The 26,163-nt window shown below is 49.8% G+C and overlaps 1 protein-coding gene across 4 annotated transcripts in view; it reads left to right on the forward strand.

Annotated features, from left to right (window-relative positions):
• Positions 1-26,163, forward strand: part of WWC1 (WW and C2 domain containing 1) — a 176,518-nt gene that overhangs the window by 146,787 nt on the left and 3,568 nt on the right. For 2 of the 4 annotated variants that reach the window (XM_070075804.1, XM_008255374.4), the window contains 6 exons: positions 2,001-2,168; positions 4,209-4,300; positions 12,974-13,097; positions 14,448-14,612; positions 21,556-21,648; positions 24,604-24,837. In XM_070075804.1, coding sequence (XP_069931905.1) covers positions 2,001-2,168; positions 4,209-4,300; positions 12,974-13,097; positions 14,448-14,612; positions 21,556-21,648; positions 24,604-24,837 — 876 coding nt within the window. The remainder of the gene's footprint in view (positions 1-2,000; positions 2,169-4,208; positions 4,301-12,973; positions 13,098-14,447; positions 14,613-21,555; positions 21,649-24,603; positions 24,838-26,163) is intronic. The other 2 variants (XM_070075805.1, XM_002710366.5) reach the window with 1 other exon arrangement.

Below are 26,163 nucleotides of genomic sequence, written 5' to 3' on the forward strand. Positions count from 1 at the left end.
AGGTTCTAGTTTATTAAGCTAGTCCCCTGCCTGGGACCTTTGTTGAAAATCTTTTGCTATCACAGAAAGGGCCAGGCAGAAGGCTGGTGTTCGTGGGTCGTTGTCTGCTGGTGCAGGTCTGTCGGTAGGATGCACACCTGCAGACAGTTGCTGCATCTCCGGGGGAAACGAGCCTGTGCTTCTGCTTATCATCCGGTCCCTTGCGTGCGGTTTCTGCTGTTCCACGTTCCCACCAGCACAGTGAGAGAACGCCCATTTCCGCACGGCCTTACCAGCGCCATGTGTTGTGTTTTAGAGTTTTGCACCTTGGCAGGGGAGAAATGGTTGTTTGCTTTGTGTGTATGTGTGTTTTTTTTTAATCTCACCCATAATTAGGTAGCAGCTCATTGTTTGGGTTCCGCGGGAGACTGTTAGCTCCCAGGACGTGGGACCCTGTGGGGACCATCTTATCCTTCATGTCTGATACAGAACCTAGTGCTCATTGACATCAGTGGAGGGTAGTTACTCAACAGCAGTTGTTTCAATAACTCTTTGTCTAACAATAACAAAAAAAGCCCGTCCAGCTTAAAATTAGGGAAAGAACTTAAATAGGCATTTCTCCAAAGACAGCATACAGGTGGCCAGCACACACGAAAAGGTGCTCAACATTACTGGTCATCAGGGAAATGCAAATCCAAACCATAGTGAGCTACCAGCTCACACCCCTAGGGCTGTGGCCATCACACACACACACACACACACACAGAGCAAGAATAGCAAGTGTTGGACACACACAAAGGGAGAGAGAGAGAGAGAAGAGCAAGTGTTGGTGGAAATGTAGAGAGGTTTGAACTCTTGGGCAGGGCATTGTTTATTGGGATGATGCATCTGCTTTGGAAAACAGTATGAAAGTCCCTCAAAAACAAAAACAAAAAACAAAAAAAAAAACAGGGGCTGGCGCCATGGCTCACTTGGTTAATCCTCTACCTGTGGCGCCGGCATCCCATATGGGTGCTGGTTCTAGTCCTGGTTGCCCCTCTTCCAGTCCAGCTCTCTGCTGTGGCCCGGGAGGGTAGTGGAGGATGGCCCAAGTCCTTGGGCCCTGCACCTGCATGGGAGACCAGGAAGAAGCAAGCACCCGGCTCCTGGCTTCGGATCGGCGTAGCTCCGGCCGTAGCTGCCATTTTGGGGGTGAACCAACAGAAGGAAGACCTTTCTCTCTGTCTTTCTCTTGCACTGTCTAACTCTGTCAAAAAAATAAAATATTAAAAATAAATAAATAAGAACAGAACTACCATATGATCTGGTCACCCCACACTGGGTATATACCCCAAAAGAATGAAGAGTAGGATCTCAGAGGTATTTGCACACTTAGGTTCATTACATAAAACCAAGAGGTCGTAACAATCCCGTGTCTGTCACTGAGTGAATGAACAAGTGTAGTATATACATACAGTGTCAGCCATGAAACAGGAATGCAGTTTACATACCTGCCAGAACATGCATGGACTCTGAAGATGTTCAGTGAAGCAAAAAAATCATCAAAGGACAACTATTATGTGACTCCAGCTCTATGAGGCGCCTGCAGTGGTCAAATTGAGGGAAATAGGAAGTGGCATGGGAGTTGTCGGGGCTGGGGAGAGAGGAGTGGTTGAGGAAGGACAGAGCTTCGGATTTACAGAATGAGAGATTTGGAGATCCATTTCACAACAATGTTAGTGTGCAGTGTAGATGCATAGTAATAGAAATGTATGCTTAGAAACAGTAAAAATGGTAATTTATGTATTTCAAATAATTTTTTTAAAAGATAGGTGCTGGGTCAAGGTTTGGCAGGTGAGTAAAGCAGTGAATGGATTAGCGGGTCGGAGAGGGTCTTCCTGCAACGTTAGCAGCTGGCCCTTTGTTTGTCCCTGGAAGCAGCTGCCTCTCCGGGAGTGGTGTTTTCAACACTGTCTTCTCATTGTCACCCGGAACCCCCTGTCACCCCTTGGTTAGAGTCTCCTCTTTTCTGTCCCCAACAGGGTGGTGCCCAGATCAGCCTGGCCGAGGTCTGCCGGTCTGGGGAGAAGTCGACTCGCTGGTACAACCTCCTGAGCTACAAATACTTGAAGAAGCAGAGCAGGGAGCCCAGGCCGCAGGGAGCCATGGGTCCCACCCCAGGGCCCGAAAGCACGGTGAGCGGGGACCAGGTGTGCACACTTCCCTCACACAGGCAGTTCCTGGACTGGTGGAAGGAAGAGCAGCTCCCAGAACCAGGGACTCTGAGCGTCAGGGGTGGAGGAAGTGGAGCAGGGGGTGGAGAGGAAGACAGGGAGGGGCGGTCCCTGGGAAGCAGCAGGTGCTTGCTCCCTTGCTCCTTCCATACTCAGCTTTATCTAATATCATCTGTCTGGTGAAAACCTTAATTCATGAGTATTTTTTTAAAATGGAGTGGAGAAGGAAGCAGAAAACTGACAGGTGGAAAATGTACCTTTACGGAGAGTATTCTGTGTGCAGGCCCATAGTAGGAGCTGTGTATGAAAGGGACTGTCAGAGACAGGGTGTTTCCTGCTAGGGCTGCAGGGGCCAGTCTTGTCTCCTCACTGAGTCTCTGTGTTTACTATAAGTCTCAAAAGGTTATTATGAAGCTCTGAACAAATCCATGTTTAGGCCCCCTGGGGAGGGTCCCGTTATTATTTTGGCTCACTTGAAAACCTTATATTTGCCTATTTTTGGTTAAAAATAGCCTTTTATTTTTGTGCATACACTGTAACCTACTAAAATATCCTTCAGCTGTGTCCTGCACTTGGAAAGCCCATGCCTGCTGCCCAAGTCTTCTGGGCAGGACCCCATGAGCAGTGAACCTGCTCTAGGCACACAGGGGATGGGGGTCCTAGGGGATTCAGGTCACATCAGAGAGCTAAGCGGTGAGTGTTTGGGGTTCAGGCGGTTTTCAGGTCTCTGCAGTGGCTTGCCTCTGCCAGGGCTTGGTCACTTTGGACATGCACTGCCCAGGGCACAGTCTGGGCTTGGTTAACATACGGTAAGGATTAAGTCAGTTTCCTTTTTTCTCTTCCTCCTCCTCGTCCTCATCATTCCCTTTCCTCATGCTGCTGCCACCACCCATTCCTCCTTCTCCATCATCATCTTCATCATCATCACATATCTTCTACCCAGGCACTGTCCTTTGGTTTGTGTACAGCTTGCCTAAGCTGAGTGACATGAGCCAGATTGCTTAAATGCAGGCGTCTAATAGGCAGCAACACTGGTCTCACACCCAGGTCTCCCTCACTACTGAAAGGAGATGGTAAACTTGCGCAGGTCTAACACTCACGCTCCTCCTGTCCAGAGCGTGACCTAGGGTGAGGAACAGCAGCACTCGTGTCCTCATCTGCCTTTCTCAAGGGAACAGTAATTGATGATGATCCTACCAGTCAGGATGGTTCTATGATTATGGAAGATGATACTTGGAGCGCGTCTTCCACCATGCCTGGCATACACCTGGCCCTCAGTTGATTTCATTTCCCTCTTTCTTTCCCAAAGGAAAATCTGAGGAATTACCCAGGCTCTGGTGCACACTGCCCAGGGTAATTGTGACTTAGCCTTGTGTTCAGACGACTGCAGAAACCGGATTTTGCTTTGGGATTGGCTGCTGTTCATTGACTGCCAGTTACATGCTGGCTAACTCTTTCTTATAGAGGGATTCTCAGTTATTCTTTACAACAGCCCTTTTAGTAGTTCTTAGAGGAAACTGAGTCTTAGGTTGAATAATTTCCTTTAGCCACACAGGCTTTCTCAGTGTATGACTCATTCAGTGTCGATGTCCTTCTTCCAGGAAGCCCTTCATGATTGCAAATCCTTAAGCTGGCTTTGCAGGTGTTCAGTTGCCACACACCCAGTACTTAGCTCTCTTCTAGTCCTTGTTGTTACTGATGGCTCCTGTGTTGATCGGTCCAAGGAAGCTGCCATCTCCTTAAGTCAGAGACCTGTAATTCTGTCTCCCTTGACTCCCACCACTGGCTGTCTTCCAGAACTCCACGGAGTGGTCCACACACACACACACACACACACACGGGTTATTCTCTGGAGAGCTGCTAGTGAGCAGAACCCAGGACTACTACTGATTTCTACGTGAGCTTGGGCAAGACGCCTGCCCACTCTGGTCTTTAGCGTGTGTCCTCTCGTTCCTGGCAGGGAGGCTGTGGCAGCCTGTTTCCCGCAGTGACCCCAGTGGCCTTTTGTCTCTTCAGGACGCTGTGTCTGCCCTGTTGGAACAGACTGCGGTGGAGCTGGAGAAGAGGCAGGAGGGGCGGAGCAGCAGGCAGAGGCTGGACAGCAGCTGGTGAGTGAGTGCGTCCTGGGGCCCTGGGCGCTGACCAGGCTTGGATTCGGCCCAGGGGTGAGACCCCCAAGGAGCTTCCCTGCAGCTGAGAGAGTCTCTCATGGCTTCTCTAAGCAGCAGGGGCAGCCTAATTACAGTGGTGCCCAAAATTTCTCTCTGATTTATCATGTATTCCATCAGTCATCTATGCCAGTTCCTACCTAAGGTTATTCTCGGTCATAATTCGCTGATGTTAATTGTGGTTAAAGAAATTAAACTTTATGTTATCATAAAGGGAGAATATGTATGGATTGCCTTAAACTGAAAAGTCCTCAGTAGGGGAGGGGCAGGAACAGAGAGCAGAAATGTTTGACATAAAGAAGATAGAAGTGCATTTCTTTCTGAAGAAGAGAAGCGCAGGGAGTGGCTGGCACTGTGACACAACTGGTTAAGCCACCACCTGTAATACCAGCATTCCATATTGAAGCACTGGTTCAAGTCCCAGCTACTCCGTTTCCAATCCAGGTGTCCGCTAATGTGGCAGGAAAAGTGGCAGGAGACGGCCCAAGTGTTTGGACCCCTGCCCACCCAGGTGGAGTTCCAGACTCCTGGCTTTGGCCTTCCCCAGCCATTGCACCTGTTTGGGGAGTGAACCGGAGAATGAAAGATCTCTTTCTCCATCTCTCCTTTTCTCACTTTGAAATAAAGTAAATAAACCTTTGATACAGACAGCAAGAGAGAAATGAGAGGAAGCCATCAAAGCAGTACCATTCTGTCAGCCGAGGGGAATTCTGGGAACTCAGGCCCCTCCTTTCTGTCCTCTCTACTGTCTACTATGAGGCTCCATTGTCAAGACTGCTTTATAGCCCAAGATTGCTGATAGATCACAAGACAGAAAGATGGTCCTTGTTGTGTCCCCTGTAACCAAGGAGCCCTCTGAAGGCTCCACACAGAAACTCCTGCTTACTTCTTGTTGGCCAGGCTTAACCCGAGTACACAGGAGACCTGGAAATGAGAGCTGTTAGTGGGACACAGAAATCACATTTCTGTAAGCAAGGGAAAAGTGAGAGTGCATTCTGGGTAGGCTGTGAGCTGGATCTTATCTCAAAAGATAACTTTGGAAAATTCGGTTTAATGAAAATCAAACATGATTAAAGTCTAGTTGGATACATTACTTATTAATCCTGACGTCTTCTCTCTGCTTATGAAAAAAAGATTAGCAAAATTTTTAGACTCTGAAAAAATGTGCTACTACCAAGGAGAGATTTTTTTCCTCCTTGATGTAAGCTGGATAAGAACTGGAGAGGGAACAGCCTTCCACTTTGTAACTCAGTGCTGTTTGTTTTGTTTGTACACAGACAGGAAGGTTTCAGTTACACGCACTAGGAATTGAATTCTGCTTTCTGCATTTTTAGTGTACCCTTAGACAAAGTGGTTTTTAGCTTTTCTTAATTCGACATATAATAATCGTACAGATTTATGGAGTACAGTGTTGTGGTTTGATATATATGCATATAAGAGTACTTCCAGAAAGTTCATGGGAGGCAGAATTATGGAGTGGGTATTTAGCCTCTTGGTTTGCCTGCACCCCATTCTAGAGAGTCTGCATTCAAGTCCCGGCTGTACTCCTGAATCCATCCTCCTGCCGAGGCACATTCTGGGAGGCAGCTAGCAACGGCTCAGGGCATTAGGTCCTTGCCACTTATGTGGGGAGACCTGGGTGGAGGTCTGGGCTCCTGACTTTAACATGGCCCAGCTCTGGCTGCTGCTGCTGTTTGGGAGGTGAGCCGGTGGATGGAAGATCTATCTATCTGTCTCTCCCCCCACCCCACTTTCAAATATATAATGAAAAAGTTTTGCACTGAAAAGGGAATTAAAAGATAAGTTTATTGTAGTGCAAAAAAAGTTTAGAATCCGTGTACTTGGAGGTCTTCAAAAAGTTCATGGAAAAATGCATATTATGAAAAAAGCTGAACATGGTTTTCCAATTATTTTGTACCGAAACTTATGTTTTAATTTCATTTCCAAAGAACTCTTTGAGGTACCCTTGTAGTCATGTATTGATCATGTCAGGGTGTTTAGCATATTCATTACCTCAAACATGCATATTTGTTTTGGTGAAACATTCAAAACCCTCTCCTAGATCATTTGAAAGACATAATACCTTGTGTGGCATATACACTGACTGTGGCCACTCGTGTGCAGTAGAAAGCAGAGCTGACTCCTCATGTCTGTCACTCTGTCCCTGCTCTCCTTCCCTCCCCTCCCCAGCCTCTGGTCCCTGCCATTCTACCCTCTCCATCTGTGAGAGCCTCCCTTCTGCATTGCACACGTGAGCCCAGTCATGCCCTGTCTGTCTTTCTGCACCTTATTTCATTTATAAAGTCCCCCAGGGCCTCCCCACATTTTTGCAAACAGCAGGATTTACGGCTAAGCAGTGTTCCACTGTGTTATGTAGACCACGTTTTCATTATCCCGTCATCCATTGATTCCGTGTCTTGACTACTGTGAATAACGCTGTAGTACACATGGGCGTGCAGTAACTCTTGTGCAGTATGGCAATCCATACAGAAAATTTCACCTAAATACGCAGCCCAGCGTATTTTCAGGAACCGAACTGCACCCAAGTCGGGACGCAGAGCACTGCCGGCACTGTGAGAGCCCACATTTGCTTCCTTTCTGTCACTCTCCTCAAATCACTCTAGCCTTATCTGAGCCTCACCTGAAAACGGAGGAGATGCCACTGCCTGTGTCAGGTTACTGCAACAAACTAACGCAGGTGCAGGAAGGAAGGGCAGAGCACCCAGTACGCACCAAGTAGAAAGCAGAGAGGGAAGCCCCACATGGCAGATTCCCGCAGCCCGTGCACCTTGCCACTTGGCAGAAGGGAAGGTTGATCTCAAGTGCATGTGCTTTGGAGCTCAAACAGATCCGGATCTGGAAACTTGCTCAGCCGACTTCCTGTGGGATCCCGGGCTGGGCATGGGTTGAGTTTGGAAGTTTTATAAACACTTCCTAGGTGATGCCAACACACAACCCGGGGTTGGTATGGCAGCCCTCAACTTCTGTTTCCTGTCCTGTGCAACAGCTATAAAAACGGACCTCTACAATGTGGGGTGTTTTTGCAGGTTGGATAAACTTAAGCCTGTTAAGCATGTACCGTAGACTCTGGTCCACGGGAACAGTCAGTGAGTCTTCTGTGCTTTTAGCTGTTACAGCCCCATGTGATGCATTTGGTCTCCAAGGACCCCTCCTTTAATATCTTTGACTCCAGGGGTCAGCACGTGTTACCTGAAAAGGAGCAGATGGTAAATACCATGGGCTTTGTGAGCCACGCGGGTTCTGTCACATCTTCTTGAGTCTGCTGTCTTAGTGTGAGTAGTAGCCGCAGACAGGACCAACCAATTGACCACATCTGTGCCCCTTGACACGTCATTTGCCGACACTGACATTTGCATCTCATGTCAAATGTACCTGTCACAAATTGTCATTCTCCTTTTTCCATCCAGCCCTTTAAAATGTTTTCTTTTTTTATTTAATTTTATTATATTATATTTTTTTGAAGATTTTATTTATTTGAGAGGTAGAGTTACAGACAAAGGGAGAGACAGAGAGAAATGTCTTCCTTCCATTGGTTCACTCCCCAAATGGCTGCTATGGCCGGCACTGGTTTGTTTGCTACATCTGTGTGTGAGTCATTCTTGAAGAATCTCTAGTGCTCCATGTACAGGAAGCAATAGGGTGACTTTTGTGTCTTTTTTTTTTATTATTATTTGACAGAGTTATAGACAGTGAGAGAGAGAGACAGGGAGAAAGGTTTTCCTTCCGTTGGTTCACTCCCCCAAGTGGCCACAATGACTGGAGCTGCTCTGATCTGAAGCCAGGAGCCAGGAGCTTTTTCCTGGTCTCCCATGCAGGCGCAGGGCCCAAGCACTTGGGCCATCTTCTACTGCTTTCCTAGGCCACAGCAGAGAGCTGGATTGGAAGAGGAGCAGCCAGGACTAGAGGCGGCACCCATATGGGATGCCAGCACCGCAGGCAGAGGATTAACCTACTGAGCCATCGCGCCAGCCCCTATTTATTTTTTTAAAAAGATTTTTATTTATTTATTTGATAGGTAGAGTTATAGACAGTGAGAGGGAGAGACAAAGAGAAAGGTCTTCCTTCCATTGGTTCACTTTCTAGATGGCCGCAACGGCTGCAGCTGTGCCGATCCAAAGCCAGGAGCCAGGAGCTTTTTCTTGGTCTCCCATGTGGGTGAGGGGCCCAAGCACTTGGGCCATCTTCTACTGCTTTCCCAGGCCACAGCAGAGAGCTGGATTGGAAAAGGAGCAGCCGGGACTAGAACTGGAGCCCATATGGGTTGCCAGCACCACAGACAGAGGATTAACCTACTGCACCATGGCACTGGCCCCTAAAATGTTTTAAAGCCATTCGTGGCTCAAACTGTCCAGAAAAGCAGCGGCCGGATGCAGCTTCCTGGTCTCTGTGTCATTAGTTGTCTCTGTTGCTGTTTATCTCTGTGAGAGAGCATAGCAAGGCTGCTGGCCGTTTGTAGTTTCTCTCCATTGTCTCAGGCTCTCCCTCTCTCCTTCCCTCCCTGGCTTGCTTTCTCTCTCTCCAGCACAGTGCAGTCCTGCATTGCACTGTACTGTGGTTCACACAGGCAAAGATCTGATGCCAGAAATAAGGCCAGGACCTGTCTCCCCAAACCCTGGCACGGGATCAGTGCTTTCCACCAAATTCCAAGCTTGTGTTGAGACTTTTCAAGCCGTCGCCTAGCAACCACCTTCTGTTCTTTCTCCCATTGTGGCCTGCTCCCTCCCCACCACCTGCCATTCAAACTTCCCCAGACACTGACTTACAAAGAGGGTGGGGGGTCCTGGGGCTGCTGGAGTGGAGCACATCCATCTGCAGCCCCCTCCCCCGAGGCTGGGGGCTTCTTTTGGTGCTGGGGTGTTCGCTGGCCATGCTGTGCTCTGGAGTCCTGGGTAGAGGTCGCCCACAGCCTGGCCCTGTGTTTTAATTCACACTCTGTCCAGCACCTGAGACACAGCAGCCATTGTTGCTCCCCCTTTTTGTTAATTTAGGTCTCTTTAATGCATATAATCAGAAGATTTTTTTTTTTTTAAGATTCACAAGCAAAAACCTGAAGAGTATTAGAAAACACAGATGAATATAATGACTGACAGTGCTAGAGTGAAAAGACCTCTGTCTCCTTGGGAAGTTGTGTGTGTGTGTGTGTGTGCATCTCTGTCTCGAGCAGATGTTGTGTGGCACTGCTGAGTCCCAGGGCGTGTAGGCTTCTATTTTAGCAGACTTTGCCGAGTAGACCTCAAGTAAAATTGCAGTAGTGAATGATCCCACTGCCAATGGCTAAGGGAAACTTTAACCTGTACCTGCTCTGATATACAGTACAAGGGAACTTTACACAGTTCATGGAAAAATGGAATTACACTATCGGTTTGTTTGGTGCAAAAAAAAAAAATGGAATCCATGCATAATTTTTGTTGTTTGAAAGGCAGTCATAGAGAAGGAGAGAGAGAGAGAGAGAGAGAGAGTCTTCCATTTGCTGTTTTACCCCCCAAATGGCTCCAGTGGCCAGAGCTGAGGCAATCCAAAGCCAGGAGCCAAAGCTTCCTCTGGGTCTCCCTTGTACCCAGAAGCACTTGGGCCATCTTCCACTGCCTTCCCAAGCACAATAGCAGGTAGGTGGATCGGAAGTGGAACAGCTGGGACCCAGACTGGTGCTCATATGGGATGCTAGCACTGCAGGCAGCTGCTTTACTCACTACACCACAGCACTGGCCCCCATGCATAATTTTTTTTTAAGATTTTATTTTTTTATTTGAGAGAGTTACAGACATTGAGAGGGATAGACAGAGAGAAAGGTCTTCCATCTACTGGTCCACCCCCCGAGATGGCCGCCAGGGCTGGAGCTGGGCCGATCCGAAGCCAGGAGCCTCCCCCGGGTCTCCCACGTGGGTGCAGGGGCCCAACTGCTTGGGCCATCCTCCACCTTTTTCCCAGGCCCCAGGTGAGAGCTGGGTCGGAAGAGGAGCAGCCAGAACTAGAACCAGTGCCCATATCAGATGTCAGCGCCGCAATGGAAGATTAACCTACTGTGCCACAGCACTGGCAACCTCATGCATAATTTTTTGTAAAATATGTTTTTATGAAATTTTTGAACTCTCATCTAAGCAAACTTCTGCACGTACTCAAAATATAGGCATTAAAAAAAGTTTTAAGTTTTTGTTTATTCCTTTTGAAAGAGTGACAAAGGGAGAGAGACAGAGAAAGAGATCTTCCATCTACCCATTCACTCGCCAGATGGCCACAACAACAAGAGTTGGTCCAGACTGAAGCATAGAATTCCATTCCAGTCTCCCAAGTCGGTGGCAGGGCCCAGACACTTAGGCCATCCTCTGCCATTTTCCCAGGTGCATTAGCAGGGACCTGGATTCAAAGTGAAGCAGCTGGGACTGGAACAGATGCCCGTATGGGATGCTGGCACTGCAAACAACAGCTTAATCCTCTGTGTTACAACACTGGCCCATACATTTTTTATTTGAATAGATATTGCTAAGGTGACTTCTCTAATTTATACTCCCATCAGAGATACACCTATTGTCTGTACCTTCAACAGTATTTGATATTTTTTTTTTTGCCACTCCAATGGATGAATAGATATTACCTACTTTAATTGTTTTTCTTTTTATAACTGAGATCAAGTACGTTTTAACATTCCTTTCCTGGAATGTTTAAATCAAGTTCAACGTCAATTAAAAGAGACATCCATTGTGATTGAGCTTTTAATAGAGCCGGGCAAACTTGGGTTGGAAACCTGGCCCCAGTACTTAGCAGCCTGTGGCATTGGACAAGGCCCCTCACCCTTCCACTCCTCATTTTTTCAATCTGCAAAGTGTCAGAGAGCACAGGGATCTTCAGTAGATACTGGTGAGTGGAGCTTCTACAGAATTCTTTGTGGAAGTGCCTCCCTAGTGTTCACCTGTTCTCCAACTCAGCTCCTCTCTCAATGGATAGTCTGCAAGGGCCATTGGGGGAGAGCAGGGGCCCCTCCAGAGCTGGGGTCTCCATCTAAGTCTGGGGAATGGAGATCCAAGCCTTGTTCTCCCACTGGGAAAATCCTCAGGGAATTTGTACTTTTCCCCCACAACCCTGCTGGGCCAGCTAACTTGATGTTTTCATTTGGCTGGCATTCTTTTGGGCAAGTGTGGGAATACTGTCCCCTACTGATGCCTGATTGTTCCGCCAAACCATTGCAATCCAGGATTCCAAGGGAAATGGGTAATCCCGAAAGGTATCACCCAAAGTATGGACTGTTCACAGATGACTTGCAATACACATACCTGATAACAGGCTTATGTGCGGAATACGTATTGATCTCTTATCAGTCAATAACAAATAGACAACCTAATTTTGAAAAAAATTAGTATTCTAATGGAGACTTTTGCAAAAAGAATACATATGAATAAGGGCAGGAAAGGTTTCTGAACAAGAAAATGCAACTCCAAGCCACAATAAGATACAAGCACACACCCTGTACAGTGACTGAATTTAAAGATTGACAATACTGGGGCCAGTGCTGTGGTGTAGTGGGTAAAGCCGCTGCCTGCAGTGCCAGCGTCCCATATGGGTGCTGGTTCAAGTCCCAGCTGCTCAACTTTTGATCCAGCTCTCTGCTATGGCCTGGGAAAGCAATAAAAGATGATACAAGTCTTTGGGCCCTTGCACCTGCATGGGAGACTCCTCACTCCTTAATTTGTATTGACACAGCTTCAGCTGTTGTTGCCATCTGGGGAGTGAACCAGCAGATAGAATCCCCCACCCCACCCCGCCTCTGCCTCTCTGTAACTCTGCCTTTCAAATAAATAAATTAAAAATAAAAAAAAGATTGACAATACCAGGTGTAGATGCGGAACTGGAAGAGGAAATGTGGAGATAGGTGGAGAATCCAAGACGTGTGAGCACAGAATGGCTGTATGAACATACAGACAGGGTGGCCATCCTGGAGAAACCAAAACCCGGACTTCCTGCCTGCAGAACCCTGAGAAAATGGATGCTGTTGCAGCCACCTTGTCTGTTGTGCTTCATTCTGGAAGCCCTAGCAAACTAACGCAGTATCCAAGAGAAAGGAGAACCTGTGTCTACACACACAGACGTGTGCATGGAGGGCCAGAGACGCGCTCTTACGACTGCTAAACAATGGATGCAAAGCACATGTTCATCATGTGAAACAAGTTGCAAAATATCCATCCGGGAGATTATGAGCGATAAAACTCAGGGAGCTACTGATGCCTGCAGCAGTATGCATGCACTTCAAAAACATTAGAGAAAAGAGTGTTTGTTGTCTCATTCCGTTTCTAGAAAAATCTAACATGGGATGACAGAAGGATACTCAGAGGCTGCCTGGAGGTAGAGAGAGATTTCCTGGGGAAGTGTCTGAGAGCACCTCTTGGGGTGATGGGACATTGTGTACTTCCATTGTGGCCATAGCTGAAAATGCGTGCTGTGGCATACAGCACTCCCTCCCTAAAATGGCCTTCTTTTGTAAACCTTGTGTCTTCCATCATGAAAAAGTGTGCAGGCCCTGCCCTGGTTTGCACTGCACACAGGGGAGCCAAGGCACAGGGAGAGATCTGGGTGAGTGACGGAGGCGTTTTGACACCACAGGAAATACGAGGAGGAGACCAGCGAGAATGAGGCAGCAGCGGAGGAGGAGGAGGAAGAGGAGGGAGAAGAGGACGTCTTTGCTGAGAAAGCCTCCCCAGACATGGATGGGTACCCGGCGTTAAAGGTAGGAAGGCTGCTGTGGGGAGGTGGCCCCCAGTCCTTGAGTGCAGGCCTTCCGAAGGGGCTCAGGGCTGGGTCTTGTCTGCAGTGTCATGGGTAGGCCAGCAGTGGGTTGCTCAAAAGAGGCCCTGCCTGGGCTTTAAGTGACAGCCAACCAGGAAATGCTGAATTGCCTGTCTCTTTTCTTTTGCCCTCTCTGGTTTCCCTGTTGCTGTAAGAATATATCAAGCTTTGCAGTCATGTGGGTCTGGGTTCGAATGCTGGCTCTGCACCTGCCTAGCTGTTTGGTCTTAGGCAGATAACTTTGTCCCCCTCAAGCCTCCTCTCTCTTGTCTAAGATGGACACAGTAACACCAACCTTGACCATGGGCTTGAAGACTTTTTCAAAGGAGCCCACTTCTTCCTTTGAGGCTGCCGAAAATGCAGCAGGAAAAGGAAATCCTGTCAAAGTTTCTCTGTCTTCTGCCATCCCTGTCGTACTGGGGTGTCACAGCAGGATTTGCTGGGACCCCCAAGCAACTGGGGTGTCCCAGGAGAGCACTCTGTGGCTTTGCACCTGCAGGATGCATGGACCTGGAGCACCCACTGGGTTTGAGCTGCCCACCTGGGAGTGGAGCTGCAGGAGGCACACTGCCCAAAGGTGGAGGGGCTGAAAGTAGAACCTGGGCCCTTCCTTTAATTCCTCTCCAGTGAGGCATCGTTTTGCAATCGCACCACCCAGAGGAGGCACCTTTTTCATCATGACATGGGGAGACTCCGTAGGCTCCTTGCGTTTGGGTGCTTTTGTTAATCTTTTACAGTTGACTACAAGAAGACGTCTCACAGTTTGTGGGAAATGAATTAAAAAACTGGGGTGCAAAAGCTTTCTGATGTCCATACAGAATTTTTGCACAGTATTTCACAGACCTCCTGCAGATGCTTCCTACTGTGCCTAGCTGTAGAAAACCTGATTCCCAGACTTTAAAAAACTAGACTTGCCGTTTCTTCCGTCATTCTAAGAAAGCATCCTCACTTCTTGGCCAGGGCACTAGCAGCCTTGGCTGCTACATAAACCTTGATGATGGTCTATGCCTGGTCTGTCTGAGGCATCAGTACCTTTGCTACCTCTTATGCTCATGCGAGTTAGGTTTGCCACACCTGCCTTGGGGGAATGGGGACCGGCACTCCTGGCCTCGGCTCTCCTCCTGGCAGGACTGGGCTGATCCATCCAGCAAGATTGGAGCCAAAGAGGCCCCAGCTGTGCCTGTGGACCAAGGGCAAGGTGACAGGTGTCAGGGATAGCTGAGTGGTCTTGGGGTGGGTGGCTGAGACCGTATAGGTGCTGCTGGCCTCAAGGCTGTGGCTTCTTCCTTAGGTGGACAAAGAGACCAACACTGAAACCCCGGCCCCATCACCCACTGTGGTGCGGCCCAAGGACCGGAGGGTGGGCACACCGTCCCCGGGGCCGTTTCTTCGAGGAAGCACCATCATCCGTTCCAAGACCTTCTCCCCTGGACCCCAGAGCCAGTACGTGTGCCGGGTGAGTAGCCAGGGGAAGGGGAGGGAGCACCTTGCTTCCCCTCTCAGTAAGCGGGAGCCTCACAGAGTCCTAGGTGCCAGCCCGGATTGCTCTCACCTTGTTGGGTACCCTTGTGTGAGTGAACAGCCCTGATCCTCACTTTCCTTGTGTGGAGTTTGTAGACCTGCTTCATAGAATCATTTTAGATAAACCACACGTAGGGAACCTTTTTTCTGCCATGGGCCGTTTGGACATTTATAACATAATTCACGGGCCCTACAGGATTATCAGTTTAAAAATTAGCATGCTATATTGAATTTTGAGTCCTGCCTGCTGTTGCCTTGGCCAAATCGAGTGATTTTTTGGGCCTCCTATGGCCCATGGGCCAGATGCCCCCTCCCACCCCCCGAAAGAAGGGAAAAGGCCTGGTACCCTGTTCTTGATGGGTGTTACTATCACAATTTAAACCTGCTCACTTCCTCCTCGTCCTGAGCCTGCCCTTGCCGTGCAGGCAGCCCATTGTGGAAATCCCAGTGATCTCTCAAGGTCTCCACAGTGGAGGGCGTTTCTTCCCCACCTCCAGGGAAGTTCCACCGTGCAGCCGCAGTTGCAGAATGACAGCAGAACTTGCGCCTTACTTGATCGCGGGTTGTTGATTTTCGGTTGAACTTGGTGCTAACATTGCAAACCTAGGAAGGACAATTAAATAAGAATGCAGAAGCTTGGCAAACAATTCCAGTTCCTCTTGAGCAAAGGGGATACCTGGATCCACAGGCTGCACCTCCTCTTAGGGCAGCACGGGGCTGGGGCTGAGCAGTGGAGGCAGCTGCCCTCGGACAATGGGGTTGGGGAGCTTTCTCGTTCACGCCTCATGGCCTTCATAACCTGTTCCCCTTGCCAGTGTGCTCTTGCAGGCCCCACTGGGAGTTTATGGTGGCCTGCCGTGGCCTTTGTCCCTTCCAACCTTGACCTTGCCGTCCCCTTTCCTAGGCTACTTTCCTTCTCTCTGCCTCGCGTGGAGGGTCTGAGAACCTACTAAGTCTGGGGCCATGCACTTCATTCCCTAAAATAGAGCAGTGTCCCCGTGATTCCAGGAGAACATGCTGGTTCTATAGCCAGAGAAGGGTTGAACAGAAAGCCAACTGGTCGTTTCATGGTTACTTTTTCTGTGAGATAGGGACAGGAAAGGAACTGATTGGTTGACCTGAGGTTATTTTAGGTGACCTTTCTGTGAAAGGAACTTTATTATCACTGGGATTGAAGCTGGCCTATTGTAAACTTTGGCTGTTAGCTGTCTAATCCTGATTCCTCATAAGGTCAGATCAACAGCTCAGTTTCAGCTTGGTGACATGAACTCCAGCCTGGATGGCTCTGCTTTGAATTGTAGCAGGTCTGTGGGGGCCTGGAGCAAAAACTTGGTCCAAAACAATAGTCTCTTGTAATTTTTGTGTGCCAGGCTGCAGAACCAGCTCTCACTCTCCACTTCTTAGGAAAGACACAGATAAGACGTGTGTGTACCTTCCCAGAGCCCTGAGCTCAAGTGTTATGTCAACATCTTCCCTTCCCCTGTTCCAGGTAGAACCACTGGACACTAGCTAGAGGCATGAGCAGAATCTGGCTGATGAACGTTCCAGCAGGCCATTCCTGGAGGGCAGAACTGTGGAACCCCCCCCTACATGATCAGCCACAATTACCTGGCTGTTGTTACGGAGGGTGGGATGTTCCTTGGGGTCTCAACATCTGAGTACTCAGCATCCAAGCCCTGTACATACCAGGTTGATTAGAGAGCTTCATTTCCTCATAACGTGAAAATCTCACTCGTTGACTGGCTCCTTAGCAAATTAGTCCCCGCAAACACATGCCCCACAGCCCCTCTTAGTGGCAACATACACCTCTGCCTTCTGCATGGACTCCCTAGCGCACTGCTGAGCTTGTAAGCGTCTGAGAGGATAATGCAGGCACAGTGCATATTGACTGGGTATCCTGCAAGAGGATTTCCTGAAGTCGCTGAACAAAGGTGGGAGAGGCTACAAAGAAGCCAGCTCACTGCTGCAGAAGAGAAAATCTCGTGAATGCCTCAGAGGTGAATACATCGAAGGCTTTAGAAAAGCCTTTAGGATGGTGGATAAAACCCTCTGGTTTTTTGTAAAATCGCCACCATGATGAACACAGAGTAGAAATCAAACACAAAAAGAATGTCACTCATCAGAAAAATTAGCATTGGACTCACTCATTTCCGTCAGGATTAGAACACATTTGTAATTTTGTTCAATGGCAAATAAAAATTAAAATAACTTTTTTAAAAAAGATTTATTTATTTGAAATTCAGAGTTACAGAGAGAAAGCAAGTGAGAGAGAAATATGTTTATCTGCTTTACTCCCCAGATGGCCACAACGCCTGGCCAGGCCAAAACCCGGAGCCAGGAGCTTCATTGGGTCTCCCACATGGGTGACAGGGGCCCAAACACTTGGGCCATCTTGTACTGCTTTTCCAAGGCCTTTAGCAGGGAGCCTCAGAAATTCGAGGGAAAGAAGGCAAGCCAAATCCTAGCCAGAATCATACCCCCAGGCCATTCAGGTGGGGATATCTGCTGCAGATTGTGGCCCCAGCCAGTCCTCCTACTGCCTCTGGGGTTCAGTACAGTAGTCCCCTCTTAGCTACAGTTTTGCTTTCTGCACTTTGAGCTACCGAGTCAACTGCAGTCCAAAAATGCTAGATGGAAAATTCCAGAATTAAAAAAGTTCATAGTTTTTAAATAGTAGGGGATTTTGAATAGCTTAGTGAAGCCTGGGATGTGAGTCATCCTGCTGTCCAGCGTATCCTTGTTGTATGTGCTACCCGCCCATTAGTCACGACAGCATCTTGGTTGTCAGACTGACCATGGTAGGTTTCCAGTGCTGTGCTCAGATCACTCCAAAGCTAGCAATGCTGGCATTTCAGATAGGCCAAAGAGAACCTATGAAGTGTTTCCTTTAAGTAAGAAGGTGACTTAGGAAAGTTAGCTGGAGTTGCTAAGCTCTACAGTAAGTTGTTATTCTCTTATTGTAAATTAAACTTTGCTCTAGGGAAAAAATGTTTAGCGCTATCTGTGATTTCAGGCATCCACTGGGGGTCTTGGAATACCTCCCACGAGGATGGGGGGCGGTGCCTGTAGCAAAACCTCCCACACGCTCCTGCCACTACAGTTCCCAGATGCTACAGCTGCAGCCATTTCTCACCAGCTGATGGCTTTTCTCTGGCATACGTGGCCATTTGTAGAGCAAAAGAGGGCAGCCTTTTAAACATGAGAGGCACAAGAACCGAGAATTGGGTCCTGCTGCCCAGGTGTGACTCCATGCCTAGGTTAGTTGCATTCGATTGGCAGACCTTAGTCCTGGACTGCCTGGAATCAAAACGCTGGTACTTTGAGCTTCACTGATGCAAGGTGGGCTTGCTTTCCATCAGGAGTCCTAAGGTGGGGTCTCCCCATCCACAGGAGGTGTCTCAAATGCTAAACCCGCCCCCCCCACACACACACACAGCAAGAAAGAAAATGTATTTTTTGTGTCATCTGCAAGACGAGTTGTGTTAAATCTCATTTCATAGATGCAGAAACTGAGACCCGGAGAGTCAGCGCTTTGCCCTGGCTCACTCAGCCGCTGTGTGCAAAGCCAGGGTCTGACTCCAAAGCTTGCAGCCTTTCTGGTACTCAGAGCCACCACTTGAGGGCCTTCCTCTGGCCTCCTCAAGTCTGATTGTGAGTAGCCCCTTTCTGCTGGCCTGATGTCACATTTCTGCACCCCCATTGCCTTCTGTACCGGTCGCTTCTCTGGTCTTCAGCATGGCCTGTGTCACTTGTGCACGTCCCTCACTCGGGCTGCCCCACTGGACACTGGCCCCGTCAGTTGGGGATGTGAATTACACCCGCCCGGCACCTGTGTGTTGATCAGTGGTGCCTTCACACTTGTTCGCTGATCCGTTTTGACTCGGTGCATCCATCCCTTCCAAGATTCTCAGTCTGGAACCAGCTCTCTGTGACTTTAAGTAATTTCTCTGCTCTCTACACCAGTTTCTCTGTTAAATGGAAGTAATAACAAGACAGTGATGATCTCTGCTGTGTCTAGGATGAAATGCATTTGGCCAAGTTCATTGCTAATTTAGCATTCATTGCTCTTTTATAACATGGTCTTTTTTTTAAAGATGTATATATATATTAAATTTATCTGAAAGGCAGAGTTTCAGAGAGGAAGAGACAGAGAGAAATCCTCCATCTGCTGATTCACTTCCCAGATGGCTGGAGCTTGGCAGATCTGAAGCCAGGAGCCAGGAGCCTCCTCTGGGTACCCATGGTGGGTGCAGGGGCCCAAGGACATGGGCCATCCTCCACTGCCTTCCCGGGCCATAGCAGAGAGCTGGCTTGGAATTGGAGCAGCCAGGACTTGAACTGGCACCCACATGGGATGCTGGTGCTGTGGGCTTTAACCCGCCACAGCTCCAGCCCCTATAACGTGGTCTTTTACACAAACGGCCATCACTTAAGGATCAGTTGCCCTGATACCTATTTCTGGTTGGTATGATACCTGTCCTACAGGTGCCACCTTTGAGTTGAAACAGTTTTTCTTCTGGCACCTTATGCAGCCAGAATTTTTTGTAGGAATCCACTCTAATTGTCAAGATGATCTAACCCTCTGCACCTCTGAGGCTTATCTGTAGCCTGGAGCTAGGGGAGGGTGGTGCCTTGCGGCCACACAGCCTGGGCCTGGAACTCTTACTTGAACCTTCTCAGTGCGTCTGAGCCTCAGTTCCCTCTCGTGATGCTTCTGGGAAGACTAAAGGAAACTGCCAACACAGCGCTGGCGCCTAGCAGCTGCCCCGTCCGTGTGGCTGTCACTGGTGTTACTCTTGCCCTGGTTTGGGTTCTGGTTGAGACTGCCCAGCACAGTGGCTGTTTCATCAGGATGTCCCCAGGATTGCTGTGTTTATCAGCTTAACAGGACTGTTACTGTCATTCTCATCTTGTTAACAACCATTACAATGACAACAGAACCAGCTTCTCAGGAGAGACCTGCGCAGTGTAATGACAGCTGCCAGGCAAATAGGCACAGTCGTGGGGGCCTGTGTCAGCCCCCTGACCATGGAGATAAACTGGAAAGAAGTCCCCGCCCTGCATTCCCCTTCCCTGTGCACCACGGCCCACCTCTCGGGTTCCCCTGGGGTGGTGAGACACATCATTACTAGCAAGGCGCCCCATCTTACCATTTGTTGGATTTGTAGCCTTGGATGGGGAACATTAGCCCCTGTGGGGAGTGTAAGTAACTCTGATGGACAGGATTCCTGTGGGGACAGGGGCGATCAGCACGGCCCTCATGGAGCCTGTCTGCCCCATCCTCTCTGAGGCTGTGGCCCCTGAGGTTTTGCATTTTAAATTTTCATTTATGCATTTTTTTTTTGATAGGCAGAGTGGTCAGTGAGAGAGAGAGACAGAGAGAAAGGTCTTCCTTTTGCTGTTGGTTCACCCTCCAATGGCCGCCGCGGCCGGCATGCTGCAGCCAGCCCACTGCGCTGATCCGAAGCCAGGAGCCAGGTGTTTATCCTGGTCTCCCATGCGGGTGCAGGGCCCAAGGACCTGGGCCATCCTCCACTGCACTCCTGGGCCACAGCAGAGAGCTGGACAGGAAGAGGAGCGACCGGGACAGAATCTGGTGCCCCGACCGGGACTAGAACCCGATGCGCTGGTGCCGCAGGCAGAGGATTAGCCTATTGAGCCGCGGCGCCGGCCCATTTATGCATTTTTAAGATGCTTTTGAATTTCCTGAATGTATTGGTTATAAAAACTTAAAATTGGCTTATTTATTTGAAAGAGTTACAGAGAGAGGGAGACACACACATGCACACACGCACGCACGCACACGGAAGGAGGGGGTTCCTCTATCTGCTGGTTCACTCCCCAAATGATTGCCAAAGCCGAAGCCAGGGGCTTCACCAGTCTCCCACATGAGTGTCAAGATGTTCCCCACCCAAGGCCACAAATCAGATGAATGGTAAGATGGGATACTTTAGCGGGGATCTGAATCACAAGTGGAGCAGCTGGGACTCCAACTGGCGTCCATGTGGCCACAATGCTGGCCCAGCTGAGCCTATTTTTTTCAGTATGTCTGTATGTATGTATGTATTTGAAAGTCAGAACATCAGGGAAGGGGAGACAGACTCAACACACAGATCTTCTATTCATTGGTTCACGCCTCAAATGGCTGCAACGCCAGGGCTGGGCCAGGCTGAAACTAGGAGCCTGGAACTCCTTCTGGGTCTTTCACATGGGTGGCAGGGGCCCAAGCCCTTGCGTCAGTTTCCTCTGCCTTCCCAGGCGCATTAGTGGGAAGCTGGATCAGAAGCGGAGCAGCTGGGACTTGAACCATTGAAAATGGTGGTTAGACCCTCTGTTCCCCATTGCTGGCCTTGGTCTTTTTAATTTTAATCTCAGTCTTGACAGTGGCTTCAGTGAAGTCAGCAAAGGCAAGCTCTGCGGGAGTCAGAAAGAGGTGATGCAAGCAACCTTCGTGTACTAGGCAAGGAGGGCTGCATGTCTGATGTCACACTGCTGGAGTCAGGCTCTGCTGTGTGCTGCCAGCTCGCCAATGCAGGGCAAGTTGTACAAGCCAAGCCGTAAGGCTCTGTCACCTTGTTTGTAAAGCGGTGATGCTCTTATCACATGGGGTGGTTGGAAGGACTCAGTCAAATATTGCATCTCATTTAACATTATGTGGATACTAGCTTGCAGTTACAGCGCTGTGCACTATGCATGCTCAATATTGGCCTATACAGAAAAGGAGGGTCAGGATGAAGCCTGCAATAGGAAAGTCCTTTTGTTTGCCCAAGGAGCAGGACCTGGCTGAGTGGGGGAACCCAACCCCCTTCCTGGCCCCAGTGCACCTTCCAGAATGTGCTCTGACCATGCTTGACTTCCCATGACTTTTTCTCTCACAGCTGAATCGGAGTGACAGTGACAGCTCCACTCTGTCCAAAAAGCCACCTTTTGTTCGAAACTCCCTGGAGCGGCGCAGCGTCCGGATGAAGCGGGTAAGAGAGTCACCTTGAAGCCGCTTATGTCCCGAAGGCCCATGTCTTGCACCTGCCTCCCTTCTTCTCTGGCCATTTCTCCTGGGTAGTCACAGCTGTAAAGAATGTTACTTGTACAGACGTGACGCTGTTTGCATTATAAGTCCTGTAGAGGTGCTGGGGAGGCGCCGAGGGTAACGGAACCTTCTGTTTGCACACTTGGCCTTGTCTGTCTGCATAGAAATCAGAGTCAGAATGAACTAACCAAGCTGAGCTGTCATGGTCAGCAGTCAGGGAGCAGGATCCCATGGGAGCCTGCTACGTGCTCTGCGCCTTGCGACATCCAGCCGGCTGACCAGTTCAAGGTCTGGCTGCTCTCCTTGCTGCAGAAAAGTCAGGATCCTCTGAGCACTGCCTGGATGCAGGGAAGTGCAAATGGGCTTCTCTCAGACCATACACAGGGAAGAGGCCCCAGGTATCCCTGGGGAGAAGTCTGGCCCTTCCTGGTGGGGACTGCACCCAGGGCTCAGGGTGGGGTGGTCTTAGATGATAGAGAGACTCCTGATCACGACTTGGAGCAGTCAGGTTTGCAGGAGGTGCAGGGGCGTCTCCTCTTTCAGCACTGTAAAACCATACTACGTGGTGAGTTTGTGGACGCAGGAGAAGGAGCCACAATGTCAGAAAGCAAAGGAGAGAGAGAAAGTTAGAAAACAAAGTGACAGAGTACAGGCCAAGCCAGGATGCGACAGCCCCAAGTAGACCCAGGCCCCTCCAGCTCACCTGCGGACCTGCCCGCTGACAGCTGGAAACGGAGTCTGTCCTTGGCTTGCACCACCCCTGGGCCCACAGGACCCACTCCTACAGAAATGCCACTGGGGGCCCCAGTGGCTTCCCTGTGTTTCCTGCGAAGACCCCCATTCCCAACCAGGCCCTGTGGTGGCTCCCCTTTCATCACCATCTTCCCCTTAGCCAAGGGAATGACTTGCTAAGGGAGCCCTTGGTGATGGTCTGAGCACCCATAGGAACACGAGGGTCCACAGGGGCCCTTGGGTGCCACAGCTCTTGCTGTCACTCAGTGCCCAGGCAGCCTAAGCTGTGTTCTGCTGCAGCCTGAGTGGGCAAGTGCCTAAGATTCAACGTTGGCCAGAGCAAAGAATTGTTCTGAATCTGGAGACACACAGACCCACAAAGGGATTTCCTTGACCCTGTTTGCTTATAAGCACAAACCAGTGTTTTCCTAGAAGAATATTCTAGCACTTCTGCATTGAGCTGGCTTTTATTTCTGAAAGTGTGCATGCTGGCCTTGCAGAGGGAAGGTCTCGTGGCCTCTTATCCTTTGTCACAAATCCCTTTACTGGTCAGTGTGTTTGTTTTCTGTGCAGTAACAAATTACTACAAACTAAGCAGCTTAAGTCATGATGTCACAGTTTCCGTGGGCAGGAGCTTGGGCACAGATGGGCTGAGTCCTCTACCCAGGGCATATGTGGGCTGAAATCTAGGTGTTGGCTGTCTGCATCCTCACATGGACATTTCGCTAGGAAAGGAGTCATATCCTGGCGAGTTGTTGGCAGAAGGCACTGCCTTGTGTTTTTAGCTGGCTGTGAGCCATGGACCCCTCTCGGGTTCTCCTGGTCATTCCTTGCCCTGTGACCCTCTCTACCACGTCATTGAGCACAGAAAAAACCCACTCCATCTTGTCAGGGCTCACCTGAGGAGGTCAGGCCCACCGGCAATGCTCTGCCTTCTGTTTGAGTCACAGTGAGCCGATGAGCAACCTCATGGTGAAAGTGCTATCGTGGTATCCACATAGATCCCAGCACCCATATGGGATGCCAGCTCTGCAGGCAGTGGCTTTACCCACTATGCCCCAGCGCCATCCCCAATTCCATACTCTTTTCTAATCATCAGCAGTATTTGATGGGAGCAGAATTAATGATTGTATTAATGAGAATCCTTTACATTCAGATGAGTGAAGAACCCAACTCAAATCCTGCTTAAGGATGAACGAGGGTGTTTAATGCTCAGTTTGATGCAAAAGTCCAGGATGTTGCACCAGCTTCAGGCATTGATGGATCCAAGCATTGAAACAAGGTGGTCAAGCCTGAGTCCTCCTCAGAGCTTAGTTCTTGAACATGGTCACCCTGTGTGATGGGGAAGATGACCGGCATTAGTTCCAGGTGCATGTTTGGTGGTTTAGCCACCTGTGTGTAGAGTCATTGCCTTTTTCTAAGTAGTTCAGCAGAGTGCCAGCATCGAGTGTTGTTGGCCGGGCGTAGATAGCAGGCCCACTGCTGAGCCGGTCACCGGGATTCTGATTAGCCAAGTCCGGTTCACTTTTCTATCCCCAGTGCCCCACACAGACAGGTGGATTGAATGTGGAGGAGGAGTGGATCTGCAAGGGAACATGAGCATATGTGGTTCCTCTGTGAGTGAGAGAATGAGTGCTTCCCAAGCAGAAGCCATGAATGTCCCTGAGAGGGACGCGAGGTCAAGAAGATGTGACCTCTGCTCTCAAGGGCCGGGCTGACTCGCCTTGAGGAATCAGCTTCAGAGCGGGATGGTGGCAGGTGTCTGTCAGCTGAGGGCGCTGAGAGGCACGAGATCGCAGCCCTGCCAAGGTGGACTTGAAGCTTTCCCACTTATACTCTGTGCTTTCAACTCTGCGAGCCTTGGCTGTGCACTTGATAGCAGCTGCGACTCCCGTAGGGTTGCTGTGCAAATGAAAGGAGGTCGTGGAAATCAAGCACTTAGCACCATGCCAGGAACGTAGTAAGTGTGCCGTATGCGTGAGCTGTGTAAATGGGAGAGGTCAAGCCAAGCCTGGGGAACAGGCACACTGCATTTTTGCAGCAGTGGAAGTCTGCAGATAAACAAGGCAGGGAGCCTGAGACTCGGAGGAGGGGTCGTGTGGTCTCACTGGCTGGGGCCCTGTATGTAGTAACAGTCAAGGTCATCCCAACCCCCATCCCCCCACAGCCTTCATCTGTCAAATCCCTGCGCACCGAGCGCATGATCCGCACCTCGCTGGACCTCGAGCTAGACCTGCAGGCCACGAGGACCTGGCACAGCCAGCTGACTCAGGAGATCTCGTTGCTGAAGGAGCTCAAGGAGCAGCTTGAACAAGCCAAGAGCCACGGGGAGAAGGAGCTGCCGCCGGGGTTGCGGGAGGACGAGCGCTTCCGCCTGCTGTTGAGGATGCTGGAGAAGCGGGTGAGTGGCAGCTGTCCCAGTGACAAGGGAGCGGTCATGCTCTGCCCCAGGGCCAGGCAGTGGCCATGAGGGAGAGAGGCCAGCGCTTGCAAATGTGGTTTCCCCTACGTCTCTACCGATGGTGTCCTGCGGGCCCCTTCTTTGCATCAGCAAAGGCATCTGGGAATCCCTCTGCCTGCTGATTAACTGATTTTATTTTTTTAGATTTTTATTCATTCATTTTGAGAGGCAGTTACACAATCAGAGACAGAGAGAGAGGGAGAGGGAAAGCTCCCATTGACTAGTTCACTCCCCCAGATGCCCACAGTGGCTCCTGGAGCTAGGAACTCAATCCAGGTCTTGCACGTGGGTGGAAAGGACCCAAGTACTTGATCATCACTGCTGCCTCCCCTGGTCTGCATTCGCAGGAAGCGGGAGCCAGTTGCCAGTGTGGTATGAGACCCAGGCACTCGGATGTGGGACTCCGGTGTCTTAACCTCTTGGCCCAATGCCCACACCAGCTTTATTAAACCTTGAGCTCCAAGGCTCCCTTCCAGCAGTGACACCCATGTGTGCAAACCCTTGTGATTCTCTCATTTACTCTTGGGGTGTTTCCACACACTCATATTGGGCACAGCCTGTGTGCGGAGGCCTCCACACTCTCCACACTGGCCCAGCGCCTGCCTGTGCTGTCCCACAGAGCAGTCATCACCAAGAGAGAGAGGAGCCGATCACACCAGGGCTTGGTCCTGGCAAGGATCCCCTAGAGTTGGCACCTGCGGGCATCTCCAGCCCGCAGCAGTGACTATGATGGATTCCAGGGTTGATCAGAGAAAAAGGTAGAACCACAGCATAGCAGTGGTGCACCAGGCATTTTGCTTGGTCTGTGCTGACAGTTGGCAAGCACAGGAAGTCTCCTATGGCATGAGACCCTCCAAAGGCTCTGGGGGCCCGTCCGCCAGCAGGGGGAATGCCAGAGAACTCCCAGGACAGAGGGGCGTCAGAGAGGGACTTAACTGTTTAGGTGATGTTGCTGGGCAGTGGGATGCGCAGTCACTGGGCCAGAGAATTCCAAGTGCAGCAGCAGCAGCAGCAGCTTGGGGACCTCTTATCTCCTTAGCATTTATCTTGCCCAGAGCTAGCATGTGTTGAATGCAGGGTATGCAAAGCAGGTACGTTATAAATGGCTTAAAAAAAAAAAAAAAAGCTGCTTGTTTTAGCTTTAGTTAAAACAACTCAGTGGGTCAAAATTTGAATTTGGCACCAGCAGGCCTTTGAGCTAGCAGGTCCCAGATTGACATGAGAAAATAAACAACATAGGATCAATATATAAGGACCATCTTAGAC

This window comes from Oryctolagus cuniculus, chromosome 6 (genome assembly GCF_964237555.1).
Source record: "Oryctolagus cuniculus chromosome 6, mOryCun1.1, whole genome shotgun sequence".
Taxonomy (NCBI): Eukaryota; Metazoa; Chordata; class Mammalia; order Lagomorpha; family Leporidae; genus Oryctolagus; species Oryctolagus cuniculus.